The 24,500-nt window shown below is 27.5% G+C and overlaps 2 protein-coding genes across 6 annotated transcripts in view; one reads left to right on the top strand and one right to left on the bottom strand.

The window, feature by feature from the left end:
- The window catches only part of LOC132930733 (heparan sulfate 2-O-sulfotransferase pipe), a 28,938-nt gene extending 14,348 nt beyond the window's left edge, over positions 1–14,590 (top strand). The window contains exons 5-10 of the mRNA XM_060996765.1: positions 1,440–1,631; positions 7,118–7,197; positions 7,427–7,583; positions 7,715–7,839; positions 13,733–13,887; positions 13,960–14,590. Of these exons, the coding sequence (XP_060852748.1) occupies positions 1,440–1,631; positions 7,118–7,197; positions 7,427–7,583; positions 7,715–7,839; positions 13,733–13,887; positions 13,960–14,117 (867 nt within the window). The 3' untranslated portion in view covers positions 14,118–14,590. The remainder of the gene's footprint in view (positions 1–1,439; positions 1,632–7,117; positions 7,198–7,426; positions 7,584–7,714; positions 7,840–13,732; positions 13,888–13,959) is intronic.
- Positions 14,591–15,929: 1,339 nt separating this feature from the next.
- Positions 15,930–23,847, bottom strand: LOC132930730 (zinc finger CCCH domain-containing protein 18). 5 transcript variants are annotated; one of them, XM_060996760.1, is made up of 16 exons: positions 23,340–23,846; positions 22,689–22,834; positions 21,875–22,426; positions 21,469–21,812; positions 21,274–21,403; positions 21,116–21,205; positions 20,852–21,018; positions 20,471–20,785; positions 20,239–20,406; positions 20,038–20,192; positions 19,430–19,556; positions 19,145–19,370; positions 19,017–19,086; positions 18,875–18,951; positions 17,815–17,912; positions 15,930–16,147 (listed from the first exon to the last, which is right to left on the bottom strand). In XM_060996760.1, exons 3-16 carry the CDS (start codon positions 22,400–22,402, stop codon positions 16,135–16,137), a joined length of 2,508 nt encoding a protein of 835 aa, XP_060852743.1. In that variant the 5' UTR covers positions 22,403–22,426; positions 22,689–22,834; positions 23,340–23,846; the 3' UTR covers positions 15,930–16,134. The 5 variants fall into 5 exon arrangements, with proteins under 5 accessions (XP_060852743.1, XP_060852742.1, XP_060852745.1 ...); XM_060996759.1 differs by lacking the exon at positions 22,689–22,834 and having other exon boundaries at positions 23,340–23,847; XM_060996762.1 differs by lacking the exon at positions 22,689–22,834 and having other exon boundaries at positions 20,038–20,180; positions 23,340–23,844.
- Between the last annotated feature and the right edge of the window lie 653 nt (positions 23,848–24,500).

The following is a 24,500-nucleotide window of genomic DNA, read 5'->3' as shown; positions in this document are numbered from 1 at the left end:
TGTCTAAAACACATTAAATTATTGACTGCTGTAAAAAATACACCGTGAAAATGATGAATTGATTTCAGTAAAATTACTGAACACTCAGTACTTTCGTTCATTTTTTTTTTGTGTTTTGTTATAAGGTATCTCAGTTAACTTATTCATTAAACTAAATTTCTATTATAATTTTACTAAGACAACGTAATATTAATTAAATATATATATTATAAGTTTGCGTAGTAGCTTTATCTTTTAAAATTAAATAAAAATTTAAATAATATTTACGAATAATTTTTGCATTGGATAATACATTATACGTAGGCGTAGTATTTTTCAAATGGGGATGTTTTAATTTAATATTTAAATACAACTTGGATAGGGGCTGTTCACAGATCCTCCATAGCTAAAGTCATATGGTCACAATAAATTATGAAATACGTTTAACTTTTGAATATTTCTTTAAATAAACTGTAGAATATTAGATATTAATAATAAAGATACAAAATTATAATAATATTTATATCAGTCAAATGTGGCGATTCTTTCTTAACAAATCTTCAGATAATAAAGTTACAATGTCGTTTATCGATAACATTTTAATAGCAGCTGTTAATTACATATTTTGTAAAACTCTGAATTATTTTCAATATATAATATATATTTATATTGCCGAGAAGGAAGAATGTTTTTGAGATTGGTAAATTGGGTACCAAATGACCTTATTTCTGTAAATTGGGTCCCGGAAAAAATGTTAGTACGTTAAATATAGTAAGTTAAATTTTATAATTATAGTAATATGGTATAAATATTTTATAAATGGTATAAATTAAAATATATGTGGTTTTTATAATATCATGTTCTAAATAAATAATGTACCTAATGTTTGTTTATCTATCGATGCGTAGAATTAATTGGTGTCCGAGCGGTGTATTACTATATATAATATGCTCCCAACCCGAACAGATACATCCTATGCAGTATAACGTAGAGATTTATTGTAAAAGAACTATTCAAAAGTAAATTTTATAAATATTAAATAAGAAATATTAAAGTTTTAAGTTTTTAATATTTTAGACCTATTATAGTTGCATTAATGGTTTATAGCCGGGACCCAACTTACCTATTACCTTTTTATACCCAGGACTCAACTTATCGCTTTCAAAATAAACACAAATGATCGCGGACCCAATTTACCTGGTTTCGATGTTATAACACATTAACACCCATAACATCCTGGCTATGCACATGATTTTACGTATACATTATAATATACTTTCTGATTTTCATATATATTAAATACGTGCAACGTGCTATTCATACGACCATATTATAGAATATGACGTGTAGTTATTAGTTAATACATATTTTAGTGTAATATCAATATGGATAGTATTTTTTTTTTTATTATTAATCATATACTCAAGTGAAATACAAATTAACAATGCCTACTTTTTCAGAAATTGGAAGCATATTCTTTGAATAACACGGGTCATGCGAAAAAAGAGTTGATATTTTTCAATCGAGTGCCTAAAGTGGGCAGTCAGACATTCATGGAAATATTAAGATTGCTGTCTCTGAGGAATCAGTTTGTATTTTACCAAGATCATGTACAAAGGGTCGAAACCATTCGTTTAGCTGAAACCGAACAGGTGAATATAGTTCTCATGTATCCCACATGCATATTATATACAATAATATAATAAACGTTTGTGTTTATAAAAATGACATGAAAATTATGAAATTCCCTTTTGTAATATTATGCTTTAACTGGGGCACAACGTTGACTACAAAAAATCGTGACTAATTTTGTTTTAATTACTGCATCCTCTAAAAAAAAAATGATATGTTCACGATACATTTGTATTGATATAAAAGAATTCTATTTACTATTTGCATTATTCATTGTTTCATTAACAACATGTAAATACCTACTATTATATATCATACAATTACATTTATTTCGATACGTGTAATAAAAATGATAAATGGAGCAGATATACCTTCCTTATATTAATATTATAAAATTACTGCACGCCTATGTATAATATATGTGTAAACAAATTAATGTTATTAGTTTTAACTATTATAAAGTTATATTTATTATTAATAGTAAAAAAAAAAAAAATTATTTATATTTTTTATTTTGTAATTGCAAATTACGTACACCGTCATGATCACGTCAACGGAAATAAAAATAAAAATAATTATTAAATAGATTAATAAAAATCAAAAATATAGTTTAAAAGCATTTTTACTTTGAATAATGAATAATGATTAGAGGTTTTCATTCCACTGTGAATAATTTAAAACGAAAATTATCGTAAAATTAATATAAACCATTAAAATATTTTGCTGAATGCTGGCGTACGTCCAAAAGTGATAAAGGGTTATATAATTTTTTTAAATAAATAGTTATAGCAAAAAACTAACATCTTTTAAATATAATACGAGTTTAATACATTAATACCGTATTTGATAGCTAATACATCTTTATACTTTTATATAGGTAAAAATGTAAAAAGTAAGAAAACAAATTATTATTTTATCATGATAAGTATAATCAAATTAAATGACAATAATTTAAATTTAATTTTTCTTGATATTTGTTTGTAAAAGTTAAAAATATTAAGTGCTATTTAAGTCAAAAGTTTTAGGTCTTTAAATTATTTCACATTTCATGTTTCAACATGTACCATTGCAAAGTTGTTCAAACTTAAAAGTTAAATTTACAAATATAATTATATACTTATCATTATTATTTATATAATTAATACAATTATATTCATAGAAATTGTTTCTCTTTATTATATTGTTACATTAAAATTAAAGTATTATCTATAGTTACTGCAGGTATTTTAACTTGTAACCAACAGTTTTAACGTCATTCACTATATAATAATTAATAAGTAATAACGTGGTTAATTATAAATTCAAATATTTAATCTGGAAAAATATGCATCCTCTTGTATATGCCAATTTTAATTAATAATTAAAATATGCATTAAAGAATTGATACTTAGAATTAAAATACCTACACTGTTAAATTATAAAAAAAAAAATCGAACACATACTACTTCAAACACTTGTGTGTCTTAACCCATATAAGAATTAAAAACTGAGAAGTAACCATATACAATTTCCCAACATAATATACAAGATTCTCATTAAATAAACTTTAATTATATATTATCTACTACCTACACTATTGTAGAAAATATAAATGAGTACTTTAGAAATTAGATTTAATTAAAGTGTATAATCTCTACGTGTAAAGTATTTCCTTTGATTTGGTAAATGTACCTACTTACTAGTTTACTACAGTTCACATTGGACATAGGTTACACACGCATAATATCTACTTAAAAAAATACAATTTCAAATATTTAGAAAGGAAAATTCTAATTTTGGTATTTAATTGTACAATAGGTTGGTAAAATTAAACTGAGCCTGTAATTCAATTAAGTAGGTGTATGTACCTACACTGTTTAATGTATATTGTATAATATGTATGAATGTTGTGGGATCAAGATTTGTATTCTTAGAAGTTAGAGTGGTATATTGACCATGTATATAAGTATCTAAGATTTTAGATACTTGCCAATTTAGTTAACGGTTCTATTTTTTATTAAAATAATAGAAAGATCTTACAATTTTAGAACTTATAAATTGTTATTGTAGTAGAATAAAAAATAATTTATTGTACAATTGAACAACAACTGTACACATCAAAGATATTATTACGAAAATTACATTGAATTGCGTTTCAAATAATTTTATAAAAAAATAATTGATTTCAATGTTAAAAAATGTTAGTTGGTTATTATTTAAAGGATGTGGTACACTGGAGATTTGTCATCTTTACTATTCTGCCTATCATAGTCGTGACACAACTAATTCGCGTTCCGCGTAATCAAAATTGTTGATTCTAGGTTAATAGCAAGGTAAATTAACCCTTTTATAAAATTTAAAGATGATGACTGAAAACATGGTCTGTGATATACTGTTGGCTTATACAATACCTCAAATTTGATGAAAAATAGTATTTATTACAAAATTTGTAATATTTTTAACTCTGTTGAAAATAAAGGATCATTTTAAAATAGGTTATTAAACATATTATAGGTAATTTTCTTATTTTTAAATTCTTTTATTGGAATATTAACCGAGAGGCTAGAAGTGCTAGAACCCAAATAACTGACCAGGAACCATTCACTAATTCACTATTATTGTTTTAGTTGTGCAGAATGTGAATGTATGTCTCATATATAAATATATAATATTATGATGTATGAAATAAAAAATCAGTGCAGTATAAGCGTCTTGTTTATATAACACATCTCTAATCATAATATATTATAGGCAGCGTAGGTATAGGTATACGACCTATATATATTATGACTATTATGCTGACTATACAGTATAGCCTCTTACTTTAGTAACTACTACCTATTAACTACAGTTTTTGGACAAAATTTGATTATTTTTATGTAATTTCGCTTCGAGTACTTAACAATAATATAGTATACGCGCGATATTATCTATATGATATTTAATTGTATGTGTAACAAAAATGGTAGCGTTCATGTAATGATTTCTTACTAATCCCTAGTATTTTTGTCACATAATTATTTGTACTTGTATTATCCAAAACTAGTGTTTTATTTTATTTTATTTATTAATGCTAAGCAATAGTATACTAGTATACTACAGCATATATATCTAACTACGTATTTATAGGATATTATTCTAATTTATGAAGATCTAAATCGTGTTCTGTTGACTGGTAGCCAACTTAATTAATAATTTACATAACAAAATATTCTTATATAATTTAGTTGTATCTAAATTATTAATAATTAATAATTATAATCTTAATGTAATCAGGAAATTTATAACTAATAAGTAATATTATTATATTAAATGATATAATTTTAAACTATATTGCCAACTAGTTGATATTGTATTTGTTTTAACTTAAATTGTAGTTTGGATTTTGTAACCATTTTATTTTGTTTTATAAAAGTCTAATATCACGAAGCTTGCCTATATAACAAGCTTTTTTTAAATAATATGTTTAAAATCTATGCGTCAGTGGCGTACGTAGGGGGGGGTGTCAGGGAGATATGACACCCCTCTTAAAAAATCCTGCGTACGCCACTGCTATGCGTATAATTAATATTTAAAAGGTCAACATTTAGTTTTGTACCATAAAATTAAAAAAATTTTCTTGTTTTTTCATATAATATAATATATAAATTTTGTAATTCATCATTTTAAACTAACTAACTAACCCTATATATAAGTATATATATTAAATTAAAATAATAAATAAGTTTTAAATTTGTTTTTAGGTTTTTCAAAATAATGTTTAATACTTTTATTAAAAAAAATATTTATACAAAATCCTAACTGCTTATAAATAATAATTATAAAAGTTACAAGTGTTATATAAGATTATATATTTTTAGGAAAATATTAAATTTATGTTTAAATTCAAATTATTTAATTATTACTTTGAACCTAATAAGTTTGATTTATTTTTCGAATTTGAGTCTATTAAAGATAATCTGTGTTTGATTTAAAGTTTTTATAATTGGTCAAATAAGCGTGTAGAAAAAATCCCAGTGTACGTTAAATATGTCTAAACATGTCTTTAATAAGTGAGTTAAAATAATTTATTTTTAATTTATAGGTACATTCAGTAAATAATAATATGTAATTATTAAATTCATTATTTGTATAATAGCCTCCAGCGCAATCAGATAATTAATCAATTATAAATTATACTAATATTACAATTACCTATACAGCGTAGTTTAACTTCTTGCATGCGCCTGCAGATGTATATTATAATTATTATCGATATATCGTGGTACTACTCTATACGATCGCGAATAAACGAGAGTCATCCACTTAATACATAACTAAGAATAGTCTACTTTGTTTTATTTTTTTTAAAGTATCTGTAATATAATTGCTATAACATAGGTCCATTGTCCATTGTTTTTGTCATTTATCTCCGATTCGGTATATGACAACCCTCAAAGTGAAATGCATCATTGAATAATTTGTGCAGGTTTTTAATCAATTTATTGTTTTCACGGATTTATAATGTTGCATTCCAATCGTACTTTAACCATTTGATTGTTATTTTATGCATAAATGATCAAATTCATTTTGGCACTCGACAATCATTAAGATTTTTAAAAAAATAGTGGTCTAAAAACTAAATTTTTTCAAAATAATACCTATACATTTCGGACTACTGTTTTTTTTTATTATAACGGTTGTCGAGTGCCAATATGAACTGGACGGGTTATACATTTAACTTTATTGTATGTTTACATTAACTAAAAATACAGATATGTACTTTAAAATTTATTATTTTTCAATACTGATCGGTAATTAATTATTTTACTTAAATCTTTTAAAATTCTATAAAAGCTATAATTTGAATGATCACAAGTATACCTACAATAATCTGTACAGATACAATATACAAATTATATTTATTATTTTAGGAATATTACAATGTTTTTGTACGCTAATAATTCTCTAAAATAAAACAGATTTACCTACATATCGAGAAACACTATAAAATTTATTTAGAGAAGAAAGTTGAAAACGTTAAGTATAATGATTGCCAATAATGAAAATAACCTGCTATTATTAAATTTTAAACGAATAATTGCAACAAAACCATTTACTTTTTTTTGGTGAATATATTACAGTAATGTATAGTATATTTTTACTTGAATCTATGTACCTATTGTACCTATATAACTTAGTAGTTAGTTTAGTTATGCTTGTACATAACATATTACATATACAACATTATACACACATAATACAATTATTGTTTTCAAAATTATTATTTCTTACATATTATAACGTACAACGATGTGTATTGTTTCAATAATTTATTGCTAATACACCGCTTTAAGAATATTTTCGATTACTTTTAAAGATAATATTTCATATTAAATGTAATATACTAATATGTATCATATATGATACATATTTATATAAAACATTTGTATATAATTCCACGATTACTTCTCGATCGGCTATGTGACTAATTATAAGACTATATAGTTTATAATAACTGTATAACTTTTTTTTTATTTGATTTCAGCTTCGTGTGGCGTCTATGGTGTCGAAGTACGACACGCCTTCAGTTTTCATAAAACACATATCTTTCGTCAACTTTACCAAGTAATAATATTATTGATATTTATATTATGTGTGTATATATATATATAAATGTTTGTATCAAAATTATGGTTCGTGCGTAGAGCAACAGAGAAAGGGTGAGCGAGAGAGAGTGAAAGAGAAGCGAGAAAGAAATATAGAGAGGGAGTGATAGGGAGTGTAACACGTTTTCTTATACTGTATTATAATTAGTATATTTTTTATGTTTGTGTCGCGGTATGAATACATTTAGATTTTACCTGCCCGAACCTATTTACATTAACTTGGTGAGGGACCCTGTGGAACGAGTAATCTCATGGTACTACTACATTAGAGCGCCGTGGTACTATGTGGAGAGGAAGCACGCGTTTCCCGACACGCCGTTGCCAGATCCGAATTGGTTAAAAAAAGTAAAAAAAAAATACCGTTATTTTACGGCACATGCATATTAAATTTCTAACCGATTGCCGATTGGATGCGTGAATGCGTGTTTGTCAAACGATGATGAGTTGATTTATTTATTTTTTATTTACACCTATAGGACTTCGAGACTTGTGTTCTTCGTGGCGATAGAGAGTGTAGGTACACGCAAGGTGAAAAACGCGAAGGGATCAGTGACCACAGGCGACAGACGATGTTTTTTTGTGGACATGACGAGGAATGCACGTGAGTATAAATTGCAGCATTATATATTTATATTTTAGCTGTATACTCATATATTATAAAATTAATATAAATATATAACGGAAGACGGGGTTTTATATATCGGTTAAACATAATAATTACTAGGTATTTAACTAGGTACCTACTTGACTTACTATTATGGGCATTTTTTTTCAAACCTAAATAAAATAACATTTATTTACCAGCGCATTAAAAAAAACTATATTACTAACCGTCAGATTAAAATCATCTTAAGGTTTTAATAATTGACATACACATATAAGGTATGATTATAATAGGTATATCGTCGTGATGTCGTGTTATAGTATAGTTATACATTTAACATAAGTTACAATTCTAACTAAAAATTTAGATGCAATAATTATATATACACTATATATTAAAATTTATGTTTGTATTGTATATATCTAATATGATATTTAAGGTTTATATTATTATACCTATTATAGGTCCCAAAAATGTATACAATTAAAATTATTGGAACGCACTTATACGTTTGAAAAAATTATTTAATACTACAATTAATATTTCAATTTCTTTGACTAACGACTGTCTAGGTAATAAAAATATCATTTTATGGTTTTATAAATAAAAAATAAAAAAATAATATAAATTATTAGATGAAAATGTTTTTTTAAACTTTGTTACAACTTACAACTCACAATCAAAAAGTTTAATTGGCGCCGTGCTGTGTTTTTTACATTGTTTTTCTAAAACTTTTGCAAATTAAATAGGGTCGTGCTTACTATTCGTAAATAATTTATTTTAATAATACACTTATTTATCACCTAGAACTGTAGATACTGAATTCTTACAAAATGTTTAAACCATAAAAAAAATATCAAAATAAATAAATTGGTTTTGAACCGCATACCTACTCAACTCTAATGTTAACTTATGTTAAATATACATATTTATTATTTATACGTAAGTCGATCAAACAGAACCTATTAATTAGCCTAATACTACTGGACCACTTGATATCCCATACCCATTACTTTTATCCGATGTATAAAAATGTACCTTAAGCTGTAATATATTCTGTTAATACGATTTTTCCATGTGTACGTATTATGTGAACCGGTTAAAACAAAACCCGTCACATGTTGGATGTTCAATATAGCAATCGTCAAACGTTCAAAATATAATATTATACGAAGGTACTTCATATACGTGTACGCAGTGTATACGTGTGCAGATTTATATAGACGGGACATCCTGCCCATCCTGAACCGTTCAGGGATGGAGGTGATTTAAAAAACATAAATTTTAGCAATATAGCTGTTACATGCATAACATAGCAGAAATAAATATATAGGAAACTGAATTTTTAAGATTTTATTTAAGAAATAATAAGTAAGTAAGTAGGTAATAGATAGTATACAATATTAGGTAATAGCCTTATACAATAACAATGTTTCAAATATTATAAAATCAACAATTATACATAAGGTTTCGGGAGAAATAAAGAAAAAATAATAATATAAACGTTAACATAAATTTAATTGATTTTGAGATTTTTAAGCTCGTTCAAAATTTGAAAAAAAAAACATAATACCTATGTAATAGGTATATTTTTCGTAGATATTTTATTAATTGTGATAGGGCGATGGCTATAATGCACTAATAGCTAATGAATTTTAAATAGTAACAAAAACGAAATTTACTATTTAGGCATCGGAGTAATCATTCCATCAACTAGTCTAATACACATAGGAGTAGTAAAACATTTTTATGAGTTGTGCAAGCACGGAATTTTTGGTCTATCCTCTCAAAACAAAAATACTTATCATATAACCAACTTAAATAATAATAAAAAAAACAATTAATTATCACTTATAATAATGATAATAGGCACATCACATAGGTGGTATATATTTATATCAATAAAGTACTTACAAAAAATATAAAAAAAATTACAATTCCATAAGCATAATTTTATGTTGGAATGTATAAATTTGAATTTCTCGATAATAATGTAATCTATTCTATAAAAATCATCAATATTTAATCAAGTTTTGATTAAGTATTTGAATCATATGTCACTTACTCACTTCTAAGTTAAGTTTAATTTTTTATATATTGTACATGAATTGGTATACATCATATGTAGTAGGTCAATAGAAGTTGTTTGGCTATCAGTTTGATATATTATCGTAGGTACCTTAATAATGAGAATTTCTTAAATTTCGTGCAACACGGACAAAATCGTTCGTGATTATAATAAAATAATTCTCTGTAGGTGGGATTATTATTACAACTACATTATTATTATTTATTGTACGCCGACGCGACGTCCGATAAACCGCGACAGGGTGTTTGATATTTTTGCGGCAACGTACTATATGTAGGTAATGACGAATAACTTTAATTTCGGTTCACGTTTACTGCACGATCCCGCAGCATTCACATATAATATAATATTTATACATACAAGAAACTACAACTCCAATAACTACTAATACTGTAGCTGGTAATGCACTATTATGGACTAATATAATATAATCAAGTATATGACATGCCATAAAATATAATATATTATTATTATAACACATAGCTAGAGGTAGTTACCTAGGATATACTCTCTCCGACAAAACTTTCTAGTATTATTTATTTTCACACACGATTTCTGATAAATGTCCCTCGATACAAAATGATTGTGATGGATAATGTAGTGTACGAGATAGATATGTAACTGCCTACATAAAGGTACTCATAATTCGTACATCGTCTATATAGTATATACTTACGCATCCTACCTCTGTAGCGACTGCAGCTACTGTGTATAATAATAATAATATATTATATAAAATATAATACAACTATAAGGAGATAATTTTAAAAGATAACTCGTATTTTATCGAAATGAATTAACGAATGGAAACATTTATTTTAGATCATTTGAATTTCAAAATTATTACAAATCAAAATTTTCAAAATAAAATAATTATTTTCCTACTATTTTTTAAATGTTTAATTATTTGACTGACACTGTCAATCTGACTTTTGACAACATGTATTTTTAACTTTTAATATGTCGATACAACATTTTTTCTAACTGATTTCAATATAAAAAATTAATTTTTAATTATATAGTAAGAAATTAATTATAGTTATTATCTGAAGTGCTAGAATTTTAATGCATTTTTTAAAAAACTATTATCTATAACACAGTATTGAAACTTCAAAGTATAATATAATATCCGATTTAGACATCAGGGAGTTTAAAATTGTAAATTGTATTTTTCTGTCTAGTTTTAAGAGCATTTAAATAGTTTTATTAAAGTTCAGTAATTCTTATGTTTTATTTTATATTTACATAATACCTATATAAAATGTTTTTTAAAAAATTTTCTCCCGTGTATTTCAAGCTGGATCGACTTTTGAAATTCGCCTCTTAATTAAAATGTGTTACGGTGCGTGATTGAATCAGCTTTTGAGCGTTGAATATTTTTATTTTTATTTTTAGGTTTAAATTGTTGTATATTATGGTCCATAGAACATAAAAATACTCTACCTATATAAGTAATTTGTTCAATATTGTGATTTGTAGGTTATTAAAATCCTATAGCCATTGTTATAAGAACTTAAAAGTTAGGTATATATATTAAATATCTCTTTTAAAATTTCACTTTTATGTATTGAAATACGCAGACAAATATTGTTTTGAAATAAATTAAATAAAAATTTGTTATTCAAAACAGTAATAACTTAAAATTTATATAAACGAAAAATAAAATGTATTATACATTTTGTAACAAGTGCCTAATTAGGTACTTCAAATCGTGTAAAAAAATATTTCCAAAACTGTTAATATTTTTCTAGAAAACGAGTTTATTTAATAAGCTTCAACAAAATTACCTTGTATGCATAATAATAGTATAATAGTGTCTATATTATAATTTATAACCTGTTTATAGGCGCTACCTATTTGGCTATTTACAATATAGTGTATTAGTGTTCGAGTGTCGAGTCTCGATGCATTATTTACCAATTTGAACTGTAGCGTACCTAATAACTAATAATTAATAACTAACGTCAATAATTTAACGATTAGGAATAATAAATAGTAATAAATATTATGACTTCCAGACGGTTAGTGTTCAAACATCAGACATCGACGAACTTGGTCTCGGCCGTCTCTAGTTGAACTATTATAATGTTATTACGCTATATGCACATGATTATTAAATTATTTTTAGTATTTTTACTATACTCTATATATTACAGCTAATAATATAAGATTATAAAATTATATAGACGTAAGGCAATTATTATAGATCTTCTGGCCTTCTGCGGTGAAACCGCTAACAATTAGTTGGGCAAACGTTACCTGCTTACCCGAGGAGCTATTTTCCATCGTTTTATAACTATTTCGATTAGGTATTTATTTTATACTTGTCGTACACTCGTTCGATTAGGTACATACGCCACGTACGGTATTTATAGAAATATTCACATTTATATGTAATCAAAGTATATTCCAGAGTTCAGTTTTGGCTTTTTGGGTAATCTTAATTTATCCCGAACAAAAACATTTTTGATACCTATAGAATTGCACATACATAAGTCATATATATATATATATGACGTAGGTATATATCTGCGCGATCTTAACTGCTTAGTCAACTACATTTTTATACTGCTCGGACTCGTCGGCTCGTCGCTATACGCGTATTATAGTTTATAGGTAGTAATAAGACGTGTTTCTGATTCACTATATTGACGTTTTAAGTTTTCAATCATCTCGTCTAACACAGCTGTGGCCTCATTGTTCATAATTTTAAAAACACAACGATTTAATATTTGAAAAGTGGGTTTAGCTTATCGATACAACACTATGCGATATGTACGTATTCTGAATTACAACAATATTGTATTCTGACTGTTTATTCGGACGTGCATTCGGAATACGAAAAATGAATAGGTAGCTTAAGTAGTAGCGCAGTACCCACCCACAGTTCTTTACAAATCCGGCCTTATACGTTACTAAACGGGTTCGTTATGGGTATATATAATAATAATGGACAGTACCGTAAACGCGTCTTATTTACTGCTAAGATATTCACCATCGATGTAGATAGGAACTTATGGATGATGTATTGTCAATATTACACGCCTTACACGCACATTCAACACAATAGTTTACGCATAATATTTTATTATATTAGATTTATGTATTATTATTATTACAGTTTTAACAAATCTAACGTATGTCGTACAATAATAGTAATAGCTCAAATATGCTTATAGCTGTACATTAGGTACACATTCGTACTTCGCAGAACATTTAGTGTCACATACGTATATGTTATGGATACAGCTGGGAAAGTAACTTTTAAAAATTAAAAATGTCACACTTGGTGATATTAAAATTAATTAAATCGTAGGTATATACGCAGATTATATTATATTATTGTAACCTAATAGTGCAGCCGCAGTAGGTCGATAAAACAAAATTGAGACTAACACTAACTAAAAAGATTAAGGTCATTACGGATCCACAATGCATTTATAAATCATAATTTTAAAATCTTTAAGTAATCAGATTCTTATTTGTGATTATTTGCTAGGAATTAACAAAATATTTAAATAATTATAAACTGTATGAATTAATTTTAAATGATAAAATATACTTTTATTATGTGTTGTTGCGATAAGTATAAATAAAAATAAGTCAGAGTACCTACGACAGAGTATTAGTGTACGATTGAAACGCATAGAACAATAAAATCCAGATTATAATATATGTCAAACGGGTATTATTCGGTAATCGTTCGACTGAATAGTTTGTTTTAGTGTTTTCTTAAAAAATAGTGTGCCAAATAAAAATTTGAAAATTGGTTTTTATTGTATTTCTTTTTATTACCCATAGTCCGTTCAATTCCGAAGGAGCTTTGGAAAGGGCAAAACGTTCTGTGGAACAACAGTACGCGGTTGTCGGCGTATTGGAAGATTTCAACGTCACCTTAACAGTGTTCGAACATTACATACCGAGATTCTTCAGAGGAGCGTCCCAAGTATATTACGGTAAATTTAAATTCAATGTTTAAATAAAACTTAATACCATGTTTATCTTAAAACCGTTGATTTCGTTGACAGGAGACATGGGATTAAACAAGGTTAATCACAATGCGTTCAAGCCGCTAGTCAGCGAAGCTGTGAAAGACATTGTGAGGAAGAATTTTACCAGAGAAATAGAATTCTACCAATTCTGCAGGCAGCGGCTATATAGACAGAGACTAGCGTTAAATTTGTAACACAACAAAATACATTTTCTCTGAACGTCGATAAAAAGTTCCTCGTACACTTCAACCTTTAAACTCGCGCGTGTTACGCAACAATTATTGTTTTTCATTATACAATATTAGGAATTAAAAGTTATGTTTTAGTTTTACCTCTTAACCGTTAGTTATGTTGTATACTTAATTATTTCAACATTTCAATTAACATAAGATTATAATACCAACAATTATACAAGACAAAATACATTTAAGATAAATATATAGATTCTAATTTTAGTAATAAAAAAAGTAATAATTATATTATTATATTTATTGTTTTTTCTTCGTACTTTAACACTTAAAGTGTAAACATAATATTATTATCTTTATAATATTATATATATATATATATATATATATACATCACTGCACAGACATTTGTTTGTGCTTATATTTATGTACCAAATTATGAAATATTAATTGTTAACTATCTGTTAAAATTAATTTTAAATAATATACAATTATTACAAATCAAAGATAAATCAATGTTATCATAATATATTATATTTAATTTACCTACCGAATACTAGTTATTTTTTTTCTCTAAATATACGATAAATAATTTCCTGTGATATGAAAAATAATTCCAGTTTGTTATGTTCTTTTGCTTGTCACAGATTGCGTTTCTATCGAGTTGTATTTTAAAATCATTATTATTTATTACACAATATTTTCGTTAAGACTTTTTGTCAAATATTACTCTAAGATATCATTTGTTCTTTGCTACTAGATATCAATCTTAAAAGTAATTTGGACTCAATATATTTCGAGCTAGCGCCGGAGATAAGACGGCTCATTGAGACCAACATCCTGGTAGTCTGGTTAACGGCATTACAACTCATCACCGTACTCTGTCCGTTAATTTTGGTGTACATTTTTCACCTAAACAAGCGACTAAGTAAAACGTGTTATACATGAAATATTTGTTTTCTTTTAGAGCTTGCTCTATAATTTGTAACAAATTCCAATTTTGGGAAGCGATCTTGTGCTAATCATGCTTCACCTTTTTGTACAAAGATGATCTTAACATTACTATCAGATAATAATAATTAATAGGGTTCCATTTATTATTTAAAATTATAAACATGTTGAGAAGTAAAATAAATTTTCATAATCTATGCTAAAAGCTAATTTATGCAGATGGCTTTTACATATTAATGAATAACACTCAATTAATTTTACTTTTTACTCGCATATACTGTGCAAAAATCATCTCAACAATTAATAACTGTTTTTACTTTCCATGTAAACACTCAAATACATCCATTAATGTGAACCCCCTTCTGATTCATTTTTTAAAAATTCCACTCAATCTAAAAATATTTTACTAGAATGCACATTGCACAAGGCCTAAGAACTTAATTAATCAACCTTAGGCACTCTATTCCCATATTTAGTACTATATCATTAAATTCATTGACAGGAATCTTCTTAACAATCTATATTCATGAGGATGTAGTGTTCTCATGGTTGATATATTCATTGTATATATCGTTATACGCGACGTCCTCTTAAACACTGCTGCACTACTTAATGAAACTTCTCTAAATGTTATTAATAAATTGTTCTTTTATTTTACTTATAAATTCAATTAGTAAATAAATAACATAAGCTAAATGCCTTCTCTTTGTTAATGAACAAATCCTAGACCCTAGTATAATACGATAAGTAAAGAATGATTGGTTTTTTTTCTTTCAAAAACATGTAAAGATATTAACTATCACTACGAATTTGGATTCGATTTATTTTTCATTTGAAAATTAGTAGTTTTTGTCTTACCTCATGGTGTCATGATGTCATAAATTAGTTTATTTTTATTTTTATTGATTATAAATACATATAATTTTCAATTATTATTATGATTTTGACAAATTCAAGAATTTCTAACTGTAATTAATATAATCCTTGTAAACATTAACTATCGACTCTTTCAGGTCATGACTGATTTTTTTATCCAAAGGTGTATGTATAAGTCCATCCAACAGCGTTTTGTCTATTCGCATCTCCTGTAATAATAAATAAATAAAAAAAAGATCGCATAACATTTTTACTGTTTAAAATTTTTTTTGGTATTCGAATACTGAAAATTAATCATTCATTTTAATTTATGTAATATACAACACGCTAACCGGTTATCATGATATTTATTTTTTATAAACAATAGGACCAAAATACATCTAAGAAAGCCATAACTACTACACGACTGATTTTCAAATTTTTTCTCACATGGAAATAAATTTAATGGTTTGTATTATATTCTTGATTATTATAATAATGCCAATTTATGTCTATTAAAAAAAAATTTCAAAATTAATGTATAGTCCTTCCCACTATCCTAGCGAGGTAGTACTAATGGTCTAAAGAATACGGTTGAATTATGATTAAAAGGAGTCGTACATAGGCTACTCAATGCACACCACAATCGTTTATTTATTTATCTGTATAAGTTATCGTATCTACGAAACGAAATTTGGTAACATTATTACATTACATAACAATATATTATGTATTATTATTGTAATATTGAAATACATAATAAAAATATACCAAACATGTATGGTTTTAGTAATCATCAATAGAAAAAACAGATAAAACTTCTATTAGTTTATTTTTTTTTCATACCAGGCTGTTCAATTTGGAAGTAACGTTGAAAAGGGCAAAATTTTCTGTAGAAACACATTTTCTGTGGTGGTTTAAAATTATGAATAAAGATATTATCATCTTTAGCTAAGGTCAGCATATCATTAGAAGATTCAACATCATCTTAACAGTGTTTGAATATTACAAACTGAGGTTCTTTTAAATGGAACATCTAAAATTCTAAAGTGAACTATTGTAATTTATATTTAATGTTAGTAGAAAACTAAAAATTACGTCTATCTTAAAACCATTGTTTTGTTAAAAAGAGAGATAGGTTTACAGAACATTAATTACAATATATTTAAGCTGCTAGTCAGTAAGTCATGAAATACAACATTGTGAGGAAAAATTTTACTAAAGAAATAGAATTCTATGGATTCTTCAGGCAGCGACTATATAGACAGAGATTAGGGTTGAATTTGCAACACAACAAAATACATTTTCTTTGAATATCTATAAAGTTTCTCATACACTTCAACCTTAATACTTGTAGGTGTTATGCAATTATTGTTTGATGTTACACAATATTAGAAATTATAAGATATATTTCAGTTTTACCAATTAACAGTTTTGTTGTACATTTAAATAATTCAACATTTCAATTTGTCAATAAAAGAACAACAATTATAAAATAAAATACATTTAAGATAAACATATAAGTCGAGTATATATTCTAATTTTAGAAACACAAATATTTAAAACTTAGATTCTCCGATTGAACTCAAATTATTAATATGGAGAAGAGCATTTGGAATGTAACCTCGACTTAAAACACTCAAATCATTCATTTTTTTCAAATTTTTTTTAATTATATCATTAATATTGTCATATATATTTATATATAAAAAAAATTGACAATCTCACATACAACATAATTTAAGATTAAAATATTTTGTTTTTTTAAATTATATGTATATGAGATAAAAATCATTTAATGTTAAAATACTAATGTACTTAAAACTATATACATAATATAGAATTATCAACTATTAAGTCGAGAATTAATATTGTTTAAATAAGTTAAATTATTTACAATGCTACTTTGGACTTTTTCCGAGCAATGGCATCTTCTACAGCCTTCAGTTGTTTTAACAACTCTTCTCGTCTTGATGGTGCTGCTCCTCCTTTCTTCTATAAAAAAATAATGTTTATCTTAATAAAACTATTATTTGATTTAAATACCTATTAAAAAACCCAACTTAAAAACTATTAGTGTGATTTAATACAACTTTTAACTTTTTTGCATTTAATAATTTAATGTTTATTAATAGGTCACGGATTTGATGCACAAAAAACTATTACAATAGGTAGTAAAAATAATAAAAATATTTAGATTTAAAAAAAAAATTACTAAATACTAATTAGATGATTTTATTAGGTATAAAAATGATTTAAAATATACCTTATACCCTACTTAATGTAAAACAAACAATTTTGTTAGTACAATTGTTTAATAAGATTATGAATATAAAAAAAGTTCTTTTACTGTTAAAGATTATAAAACCAATAGCCAAAAAATAGATTCTTAATCAACATTTATTATTAATTGTCTACTCAACAAAATATTATATTATACTTTTATTATATTTTATTTAGAAATAATATATAATTTAGTATTAGTAAATAGTAAATTTATTATATTAAAATTTGGAAAATATTGTATGTTGTTATATATTCAAATATCTTATGGGCTACCAGTGCCCATCACAGCATCATCCACCTATAAATTAGGTATATTATACATAGTCATAAGCAACACTGGGAAAACTCATAGGCTTTAATTTACCTTATATTATGTAATATTTACATGGAAACATTCAAATTGTACTAAATTTATGCGGGATTGTATTTAGTTTTTATACTACAATGTAAACAATATTTAAGTCTTTTTAAAATTGAAATGTCTATAAATGCTTGAGGTGTTCTAAGTAATATTTATACCTAAGTTTGATAATAGGTAATTTACTTTAAAATTAAAGTTAATAATGCAAAAATTGGTTATGCTGAATGCATTTCTATGTTTACATTTATGAATTATGACTATACATGCAGATGAAGTATTCTAAAATGTTGCATAATATGAAAGTACTTACTCTTGGAGGAGAAGAACTTTTAGTATCATCATTATCGGATTCTAATGATCTCTTTTTTCCTTGAGAAATTGATTTTTCTAAAAAATGTTAAAATAGCTATAATTTAATTCTTGAACTTTTAATATATATATATATATTTTACCTTTTTTAACTGGAGGGACGATTGGAGCTGCCATTTTCTTCTTATTTAATTTCATTTCTGCTTTCTGCATCTAAACAATATTGATAATTACATAAATATTTACAATTATCTTGTATGTTTATATATACTTTTTTTTTAAGCAATTTATTGGGAGACAATCCTAGTTTTTTTTGTTTTGGACTTCCTCCTTCAGATGAAGATTCTGAACCACTCGAGTCAGAAGATTCTGAAGAACCTGATCCAGAGGCTGATTCACTGCTTGATGAAGATGAAGAGGTATGAGTAGTAGCTGGAGACTTAACTCCGCTTGATTTATTTACTGCAAACCTAGGTGGCATTGGCATTTGTCTGGCTCTAAAATAATGTTATAATATAATATTTTATAAAAATATACAGTAAAAAATATAGTCTACCTCTGTACAGGCTGTATAGAAGCTGGTGTATTAGTTGGAGAAACAGACCATCTATTAGTTGGCACTGGGGGATTCATTGATCGACTCATTGGTTTTTTGTCAAATGCATCTGGAGAAGGATTTCTCTCTAAAATAAAAATTAGTGATGGCATGTATACAATTATTAAAAAACACTAATATTAATTAAAATAGCATTTTAAATTAATATAACAAACGCACGAGACAATTATTTTTGCAAAATATTATTTTGGTTTTATATTTACTATAAATATAAAAACAATACTTGTAAAATAAACAATGAATATGAAATATAACTTTAGTTATTATTTATTAAATGCTAGGATTTATTTTGAACTTAAACTTAGTAAATTAGTTATTTGATAAATCTAAAAAATATATCATTTAACACAAATTAACAACAATTATCTACTTTAAACTTTAATTCATACATGAACATCAGTAAACAATGTCAATATGCTAAAATATATACCAAAACAATATAATAACTAAAATATACTGATTACTAAGTATAAAATATGTTATCAACTAAGAATTTAAGCAAATTTTTTAAACCTAGTTATTTAAAGAATTAATGTAACAATAATTACCTGGCTTTCTACTAGTTTTACGACCAGGAGATGTTTTAAATGACAATGGAGGTGCTTTCTTCCTATTTTTTGTAATTGAATTAGATCTACCTCTTGAACGACTACGTGAGCTATAACTTGAGTTACTTGAACTACTGCTGGATCTGTTAACATTACTATAAAATGTCATTTAGTAGATAAAATATTAAAATTATTTAGTACCTCGATGATGAGAATGAAGAATGAGAAGAATAAGACTTCTTTCTTCCTCTAAGTTTAGATCGACCTCCAGGTGATTTAGATCTCATCCATGGATCAGACCAATCATCTCCTCTTCGTGGTCGACTTGATGACCTATCTCTTCTATTACGATGACCAGAAGGTTGAGGACTACAATTAATTTATTATATTTATATATAGTTATAAAAAAATTTAAATAAATAAAATATCATACCTGTATGATTTTTCAGAGCGCTGCATTATTACTTCTCTATTAGGAGGGTACTTAGGAGGCAAACCTCGATGGTGAGGTTTCAAACCTGGATGATAATAAGGTTCAGGTGGTGGATATGGATAATATGGATTTCTTCGTGGAGGAGCATGAAAATCAATTGGATGTCCAGGAGGAAAATGTGGTAAAGGACGACCATGATGGGGAGGCCAAAATTCTGGTCGATGATGGTAAAAATCTACTTGTGGTGGCATAAATTCATCCACATAAGCATCTGGAAGAGGACCCCTATGATGCCGAGCTTCTAAATCAGGTTTGCTATTATAAAAAAAAAATAAATAAATAAAATAAAATAACTTAATTTTTTTTTTTTTTTTTACTAACAATCTTTCTATAGGAGGGCTTAGTGCAGGTGAAGCAGTTGGACTTGTTGGACGCTGCGCATAGTAATCATTTTCTTTTTCTACTTCTTCTTGATTTGATGTTAAGTTCATTTTTTTTTCTTCAAAGTCAATATCAGTTTCTTTTTTTTTATTAGACTTTTTAAGTATCTAATATTATGCAATATAAATATTTAATTTGAGAATTATTTTTTCATTTAATTACTATTCTACAGTTTCATATTATGAATAAAAGTATTCTCTTTACCTCTTTAGCTTGACGTAATCCTCTTTCCCAAGCAGTTTCAACAGGTGGTATATCATCTTTTTTTATTGGTGCAATCGGACCTCCAGGAATCTAATCAATATAACTCCCTTATGCTGATGTTATATTTTAAAAAAAGATTAACTAAAAACAATATTTACCAAAGTTCTTTCATGTGTTCGATAAGAATCATTTGGATAAAACGATGGTAAACTACCAGGTGGTGGTATTGGGCGTACCATTTCAAACATTGAATAATTGCCTTTGTCAGCAACGCCCGGATGTAAAAATCTAAATAGATCATTCTTGATAGATTTATTTAGGGCTTTTAATATTTTTATCAGCATATTACTCACCGACAGCTTGCACCCCATGTACATTGACCTCTCGAGTAAAATCGACATATCGGCCTGGGTTCTGTCTCTTCTGGCCGATGTTCACCTTCATCAGAAACTTCACCTTCTTCGAGTTCTTCAGGTTCTTTTTCTTCTTCAACCTCAGTCTCGTCTTTAACTGGCTTTGGTTCATCGCATTCCCCATCTTCTCCATCTTCAGCTTCGAAGTCTAAAGGTTCTTCAGGGTCATTAACTACATTAGGCTCAATCTTAGCATCCACATTGTTATGACCATTAACTGGAATAACAATTTCTTTCGAAGGAGAATGAGTATCATTATCACTTTTCCATTCTTTTGCACTTTTCTGTAAAAAAAAAAAAAATAATATATAATACATATTCAACTATGTAAATAATTTTCTTTTACTTGGGAAGCATTATCATCATTTATATTGTCCATTGAGTCTTCATCAGAAACATCCGATAAATAATTATCATGAGGTTCTTTTGTTTCTTTATCAGATTCATTGCTTCTTGAAGATACTTTGGATGACGGTCGAGAATGGCTATTTCTGTCAGGAGAACCAGCTGTAGAAGATACACGACTCGATGAACTAGATTCTGAACTTGGACTTTGTGGCTCATCATTTTGTTGATGTTCAGGACTACAAGGTTCGACAATAGGACTTTTTGATTTAGATGATGAACTATCAGGTGACTGAGGATCATCATCATCTTCATCATCATCATTATCCTGTTCTGGACTTTGTATTGCATTATCTATGCTTTGAGACCCAGAACTATTATTGTCGGGGCTTTGTGGGGCAGAATTATGACTGGATGCTGAAGGTGAACCGCTGACAGATTGCTCTCTAGTTACAGTTTCTGGTGATGCAGATGGGCTTGAGTTATTTGATTGCGAGTCATCAGAATTTGTAGAATTGTCTGATTCCATTTGTGCACGTTAAATACACCGCTCCTAAGCATACATAATTCCCATTAGAAAATTCTATGTTTAAAATTATGAATACTATAAAGTTCAGGATAAGAAGCATAGGTGAAATTTGTCTAAAAATATAATCCTGAACTTATAATGAAACCTTTATGTATTAGAACATTGAAAAATTTCAAATTAAACAAATAAATAAAATTATGAAATTTATATTATATCAGTAGAACGACCATTTATCCTGAAAGAGGCCCAACCCACCCAAAGATCGCTGTTTTCTGGTAGATCTTACCTTCCATCGCAGCGAGCATATCGAGGTGCCAAAATATATAACGGGAACACACTTTTTGTCGATAAATACATAACTTTAATACTTAGAATAAGTTTACGGAAGACAGAGCAACACGCGATCGACGAGACTTTCACGACACAAACTAACTGATTAAAGTAAAAAAAAAAAACAAATTTAATTGGATATCCGGTATATCTAAATGTACTCTCGGCTTGAATTAAGTTAAAAAAAGTCGTCGATAAAAAAAATACTCATTATTTTTTTTCGCTGAAAACTAATTGAATAAAGAAGAAGATAAAATGCACAAATAAATTATTTATATTATTATTATTGTTATTATAATGCATAATATTATAATAGTTAATAATATATTATTATGATATATATTTCGACATCATATTATTATTATTATTATAATTATTATAACCATCGTCATAAGAAAATAATAATTAATAACAACGATAGCGAAATGACACACACACACACCACACGACGACTGGCGGCGAATCGTGCGTGCCACGAGCACGGTGTATACGGACACGATTGCCGGTGTGTGTCCGCGTCGTCGTCCTTTACCTCATAATATATTATTATAAAAAATAAATAAATAGGTCCGTCACCCAGTGCGAGCGAGGACACTAGTTCGCTCACCTCTTGGGTACGTTTCCCGATGGTGTCTGTATTAACCGGGGCCGAACTCTGGTGGTTAGGCGGCAATAGTAGGGCACTGAGGGCCCGTTGCTCACACGCAAAACCGGACCGGGGCTAAAACATGGGTCCCAGTGTGACTGTTATTATCGGACCGCCCGATGACGATGGTCCGCGGGAGCCCTTGGTAACGGAGTGCGTCGCGCGCTGAACGGCCGCAGAACACACACACTGGTTAAACGACTGGCCTGTCGAATCGCGGCGAAAACGACAATCAAAATGGCCGAGTGATGGAATAGCTGCGGCGACTAGGTAAATGGCTACTGTTGCAGTTGGTGGCAGCGGCAATGGTGGGTCCGGTTGTGCTGCGGTCGTCACTCGTCGTCGTACTCGTACAGTCGTAGTATTATTTTGTAGGTGTAGTCGACTGTGGATGCCTCGACGGAGTGACGGACGTTGGTGAGCGAACCAGCGACGCGCTGCAGTGCGTGCACCGGCTACGACGATGCATTACCGCGGTGCCCGGTGTCAGGGCGGAAAACGGGTGATCATATAATGACTATTGAGATAAAAAAATCAAAAAATTATGATTTACTAAAAGTGTTCAATTGAAAATTAAATTTTATTTAAAAAAATACTTATGTTTTTATAACTTTTGACGCAATTTTTACTTGTTTTAGATTTTGGTGGGGAAATAAATAATTACAAATTACAATGATTTCTATTCCGTTCGACTGTGATTTATTTAATAGTACAAATAATGCTTCGATTTTCAATTTCAGTGACAGTTTTTGGTAGCAAAATGGATTTGTTTGATACATAGAATGAGTAAAAATGTACAGTATTTCATAAAATACCTAATCAGTAAAAGAACAGAAACAAGTTAAAGAAAAACAGGAATTGTTAGGCAATACAAAATTTTCAAAACAGTCGATTTTGTTTTTGTGTCGTAATTCAATAATTGTATAGACTTGAATATTTCACAAAATATTTATATTAGTGGTTAAGACAATTTTTAATACAAAATTCTTAGTAAGTTGTTCATCAAATTCATTGATTATTGATTTGTCATCAAATATTATAGAACATTGAATTCGAATTTGTATTTGTTACACCCATTTTTAATAATGACCTACTCAATGACGAGCAAACGCGGGGTACTCT

Source organism: Rhopalosiphum padi, chromosome 4, assembly GCF_020882245.1.
Source record: "Rhopalosiphum padi isolate XX-2018 chromosome 4, ASM2088224v1, whole genome shotgun sequence".
In the NCBI taxonomy this organism is placed as follows: Eukaryota; Metazoa; Arthropoda; class Insecta; order Hemiptera; family Aphididae; genus Rhopalosiphum; species Rhopalosiphum padi.
This window is presented reverse-complemented; position numbering and strand designations above follow the sequence as displayed.